The sequence below is a fragment of the Mesoplodon mirus genome, assembly GCF_964341445.2.
Source record: "Mesoplodon mirus genome assembly, contig: HAP1_SCAFFOLD_371, whole genome shotgun sequence".
NCBI classification, from domain to species: Eukaryota; Metazoa; Chordata; class Mammalia; order Artiodactyla; family Ziphiidae; genus Mesoplodon; species Mesoplodon mirus.
Window position 1 is genome coordinate 592501 of NW_028295578.1, and position 5675 is coordinate 598175.

The 5675-nt window shown below is 44.0% G+C and overlaps 1 protein-coding gene across 1 annotated transcript in view; it reads right to left on the bottom strand.

Moving 5' to 3' along the window:
• Positions 1 to 972, bottom strand: part of LOC309797361 (protein FAM170A-like) — a gene marked incomplete at both ends in the record, with an annotated part of 45399 nt that extends 44427 nt beyond the window's left edge. The window contains one exon of the mRNA XM_082645944.1: positions 903 to 972. Within this exon, the coding sequence (XP_082502070.1) occupies positions 903 to 972 (70 nt within the window). The remainder of the gene's footprint in view (positions 1 to 902) is intronic.
• Between the last annotated feature and the right edge of the window lie 4703 nt (positions 973 to 5675).

A 5675-nucleotide genomic window follows, 5' to 3' on the forward strand; every position in this document is an offset into this window, starting at 1 on the left:
GGCAGTCATTGCCTTCCCCAGCCTGTCCCAGCCACTGCCTGGAAATCTGCCTGCTGTCTAGAGCTCCATTCCCAGGGCCCATCCTACAGTCTCCAGGGCCCTGGGCCTGGTAGGAGCTACTGGGCTCTAATCTGGGGCAGAGGCCTCTAGCTGGAGCTCTGGGGTGACCACCCCTCTCCCAGGGCAAGCTACTCGCCTACATTTAATGCACGCAGGCACCACGTGGCCCGTTCCTCTCAGAGCTCCCCGCAGGACCCTGAGGCCATTTCTCACCCCCGCTCACGCGGTCTCAGTCTCTGGAAAACCCTTCCCTTCCCTTGATCTCCTTTGGGAAATTCTTCCTGTTGAAGGAATATAACCTCCTTGCTTTCAATATGACACCATCCCTAGACAAACAATCTTCTTTCAAAGTGCATTCCACTTGTCAAGATATTTTTCAACAGGGCCTTCAACTCATGGGGCTTCTCTTTCCACTTTGGTAAAAGAGGCCAAGCAACTCATGGGTCTCTCTCAGCATCCTTGCATCCTTCACATCCCCCACCTCATGACCCCTAGGAAAGATCCAAGAGCATAAGAGAGAAATCGGGGACTGAGAAAAGCTGCACCTCTAGGTCTGTGCAAGCAGGATGCAGCCTGCTGTGAGTCCGACAAAGCTCCAGGCCCGGCTGCCCCAGGAGAGAGTCCTCAGACCAGCGGAGCTGACCTCCCATCTCCCAGGGGGCATCTGGCCATTCTGTGCCGTCTCACAACACAGGGACCCTCCGGATAGATACGGCAGCATCAGTGAGACAAGGTCTCTCGCTCCCTGCTTCACAGGTGACACGTTCTCAGTCCCCCGCTTCCTAGAGAAGCTTCAGTTTGGCAGAAACCCATGTGCCCCAGACAAGTTGCCCCCCACATACCTCCTCCGTTCTCGGCAGTTTCCTGGGACTCTTCATTTTCCAGATGTTTCCTCTTTTGTCGCCGTTCCATCGTACCAACTAGAAGTCTCCCTTAGAAGATGCCTCAAGAGATGTCCAACTCCTCCTCTTCCCTACAGGTTGGCCCTTCTTGGCTCTTGGGCAATCCGTTGAAATGATTCAATACAAACAAAAATAGTCAAGTCTCCTAAATGGCTGAAAAACTTGTACCACTTGGTGAACCAGCAGTAGTGCCTAGTGCTCACCAGGGCTGTTATGTTTGCAAGGTTGCCACGCTCACAGTGGAATTCTGTGACCTCAGTGATGACATCAGAGCATTCTGTGGACCTAGGTTGAGCACAGTGTCTGCAATAGCACAGGCCCCATTTTCAAGAACAATTCCTTTTTCCCAGCCGAAGCTTTCCCGTGAAAGGGAAAGGTTCCTACCATATCTATTATAAATTGTATCATACCATGTCTATTATAAAATTCACATTTTGATTGGAGATCTTTTAATGTCTTTTCTAGAGAGATTTAATATGAATGTTTTAAATGGTCTCCAGTTTCCCTGTGGATTATTGACATTTTAAACTCTGCACTTCAATTTTCCCTCAATACGTGTAATTTTGTCACGGCTATTTCTGTACTTAAAGATGAGGAACTATATAATTGATTTCTTCATTTTTTCCCCATCTCTTTCCAAGGTACTGCATTTGATTGTGTCTTGCGACTGAGTGAAAAATGCTAGTCCTTGAGTCAGGACATTGGGCCCTTTAGCAAGTAACTCAACCTATCTGGGCTTCAGCTTCTGTATGTGCGATCAAGAGGCTTGGACTAGCTGACTTTTCAAATGCTGTGTTTCTTTGATTCACTCTCACTTACTGATCTGCTCCTTAAGAAGAGGGTCTGTTCTCATAAAGTAACAACAGTCTTTTCCTAACCTTGGGTTGGGCGGAGTTTAACTGTTCGTACTCAGTTTGTTAGTTATATTGCCTTCTACGTATGCTTAGCTCTAAATAATTTATACGGCTCTTGTGACAATTTTTAGATCTTCTTTTTTTCTTATTTTCTTTTATAGTTTGTAATTTGTTATCGCCAGTGTAGAGGAGCCTGATTGACTTTTAAAATTTATTGATCTTGTATGTGTGTGCCTTGTTGAACCGTCTTATTAGTTCCTGCTAGTTTATCTGTGGGTTCTTTTGGGTCTCCTAGATAAATGAGCATATTAAATGTAAATAATGTGTTCTTTGGATAAAGTTTATTTTCTTGCATCTCTATATATAGAAGCAATATGTTGAATTGATTTAAATATTTAAACACTTACATACCTGTTATCACAATCTAACATTGTTTATCTTATTTTCTTTCAATCAATATTATGTTTTCAAGATTTATCCACGTGAATCCATATAGATCTAGGTCTTTGATTTTTGACTGTTTGATATTATGTGATCACATGCATATAGCATCATTTATATTCCATTCAAGCATTATTGGACAATTGGATTGTTTCCCTCCCTTCTCTAGAATAAACAACATTTCCTAGAATATCCCTGAAGATGTCTGACAGTCGAGAAGGGCCAGGCTGCCCGAAGGATTGCTACTTGCTTTTAGCCACCTTCCAACAGGCCGTCTCCAGCCAGCAATTTGAAGCACAGCTGAAATGAGAACTGCCCCAAATGTGAAGATCTTAGGAGCTTCCTAGAAGGTGGGAGGTTAATGATAGGCATCCTGCTGGGATCCCAGGGGAGTCTGAGCTGGCCTGAAGCTCATCTTCCTCCTCCACCTCTCAAGAGAAATGTGGAGGAAAGAAGACTTCAAAAACTGTGAGCAGGCAGAGGGAGAGATATTGGGGGCCGAAGCTGTAACTGAGGTCTTGGAGTGGGCTGTGAGCACGCAGAGCCTCTCGAGAGCCAGGCTCTGCCTTCTGAGAACTTCTCCCCTAAGGCTGCTCATAATTCACGTGATACCAGCCATATAGAGCCGACTTGGCCCACACTGTCACAGAAAGCCTTATCAGAATCTCTTCTTCTTCATACACTCTTGTGTCTGTTACTTGGTTCTTGCCTTTGGTACTCCACTGATGTGAACCACAGTCGCCAGGGGATGGAGGACACTAGTGACCCATCTTGCTCTGTGGCCTCAGTCCACAGCTGGAGGGTAAGGGAAGAGGCCAAATGAAGGTCAAGAAGGAAAGATGGAGTTTGAAGAGAAGACCTGAGTTAAGGGTGTCTTCTCAAGTCTTGATGACTGAAATGTAGCTCCAGTACCTGAAGTCCTGCTTGTTCTCAAGGCTGACCGCAGGGCTGGGTGCACTCAGTGAAGGAACCGTATACACTTAGTATTTCCTTGCTTGCTCACACTTGCCCTCCTCTGATACACCCTCTGCAAGACTGATCTTCCCCTGAAACAACTTTCCACCTGCTACTGTCATCTCAGGAACATTTGCTTCACCTTCCTAGAGTCCCCCTAGAATGCCATTGCAGCCAATTCATAATTTGATAATCATGCTGCTTACCATATTCTCAGCAACTTCTGAGAAATTTTATTCCCTTTATTCCATAGTCTTCACCCATCAATAATCTTCCTTAACTTCCTAGCTGCAGGTTAACCCATTCGGAATCATTTCTTTTGCTTTCTCTTCTTTGGCAAATCCTTTCTATCTTTTAAGGTCTTTTTCTTGTCTCTCTACCATCTTGCCTTCCTGAACTTCTTTTTTTTTTTCGTTTAAGTAACCTTTCAATCTCCTTCCGCAATTTCCTCATAAACATTGAGAGTTTATTCCTCACACGTTAGACAGCGGTTTATGAATGGCCAGGCATAATGGACTCAGAATGAGTTGGCACCCCCGAGGTACCTGTCTTGCTGGGGAGCCACAGGTGAAGGGCTGGCTGCTGGACACATGTTTGCATGGAGTCAGGCTGAGTGGCCTCAGGGTGTTTGCTCTGCACTTGTGTGTGTTTCTCCCTAGTTGGTTTCCTTGTCCAGCCACCTGTGACCTCCCTCCATCCAGCCCAGGGAATCCTTCTCATCACAGGGGTAGGATGTTTGTCTCATTTTCCATCACATCCTTTCCCCAAAGTTTGGTTGTGAGTTGTTCCCATTCCAAAGACCTTTCCTCTTTGAAGAGAAAAGAGAAAATCTTGTCTCTCCTTTCCTCTCACTTCACTTCTGCTCTATTATCTCCTCCGTCCAGAATGGCCCACTGACTCACATGGGTGTAGATCCAAAGATGGCAAGAACTGCCAGCAATTCTGAGATAATAATATGGATGGATCAGGAAAACTTGAAAACCTTTATCTCGCCACATTAAAAAAAAATGCACTTCCAGTGTATTCAGAGTCTCAGTGTAGAAACACAAATGATAGAGTAATTGAATTACACTCAAGTTTTTCTTTCCTCCTTTCCTGATTTATTCTAATCCTCCAAGTTAACATGATGAACTCTTTGTTGTGTAAAGTTTCAGACATTTTCTACCCATGCACACTTTTCTTTTTTTCACATAAGAGTGTGAACTAGGTCACTTTCAACATGCTGTGATTCTGTGATTCACTGTCTCCCACCGAGTCATCCACTGATAAAGTCATCTGTTTCACGGAGAACTATTTACAATAGCTAATAGCCAATGTCTGTGGAGTGCTTACTCTGTGTCGGTTTCTTGTAACTACTTTACAGATCATTTGTACGGCGTACCCATGGACCAGGTACAATTATGACCCCCAAGTGACAGATAAGTGCAGATAAGTACAAATAAATACAGAGGCCAAGTGACTTGCCCAAGACGCTGGAGCAAATCAAAATCCATGCCTCTGTAATCATTTTGCTCTATTGCCTCTGTCTGGGAGGCTTGATGATTTGGCAACTAAAACCTTAAATATCATGTTCCATTTTTATATCTGTGACACAAGCGTGGGGCTGTGATACGGGGTAAGTAACCTGACTACTTTTGAAAACCCTTATGCACCTGGATGAAAGTAAGCCAGGGACTGCAAGCCATAGATTTAAGGTTTCCTACCAACTTTTAAAAATAGCTTCTTGAATGCAATTTATGTAGTGTCAAGTCTAGGATGTAGCCCAAATAGTAACAGAAAAATGGAGATATGTAGGAAAATACTTAAAGTTGACAAGTATTGGGAGTGTAGTATTTTTGGGGCCAGCGTGTAGACCACAGGAAAACTTGCTGTTTCCATCCCAAAGGGAAGAGCCCTACGTTGCAACTGCCAAGGTCCCTGGGGCAGCAAGTGTGCTCACTGCTTAGTAAAGAAGCATCCTCAGTTTGATAGAATCATATGGGAGCCTTACATTTGGTTAGCAGTTCTACATTCTTGATGTAATAATATTTTCAGGGTGTGGGAGCGTATCAAGCTCTGAAAATACCCTTGGAGAGATCTGCTTATTAAGTTTGGCTATTTCAATCTCCCTACTACTTCATTACTAAACACCAGGCGGTTTCCTTCACTTTTCAGAACCATGTTGTTTTTCCCTTGTCTAATGAACTTTGAAATACTTTTGGATGAGCTATTAAGTTTGGGGAAAAATAAACATCTCTTTAAAATAAGGAAGATAATAACAATGACAAGTAGAAAAATCTCTAAAACAGAGAATATCCTCCATTCTAGCCAATGACGGAGTGGAAGGTTCGTGCTCGCTGTCCAGGACGTACAAATAAAAGCTGAGGAGGCGCTGAGGCGTCTCCTGGATCTCTATGAGCCTCCATCATTTCTGCTGAGTAGGGTGGACAGATAAAATATAGGCTGTCTAGTTAAATATGAATGT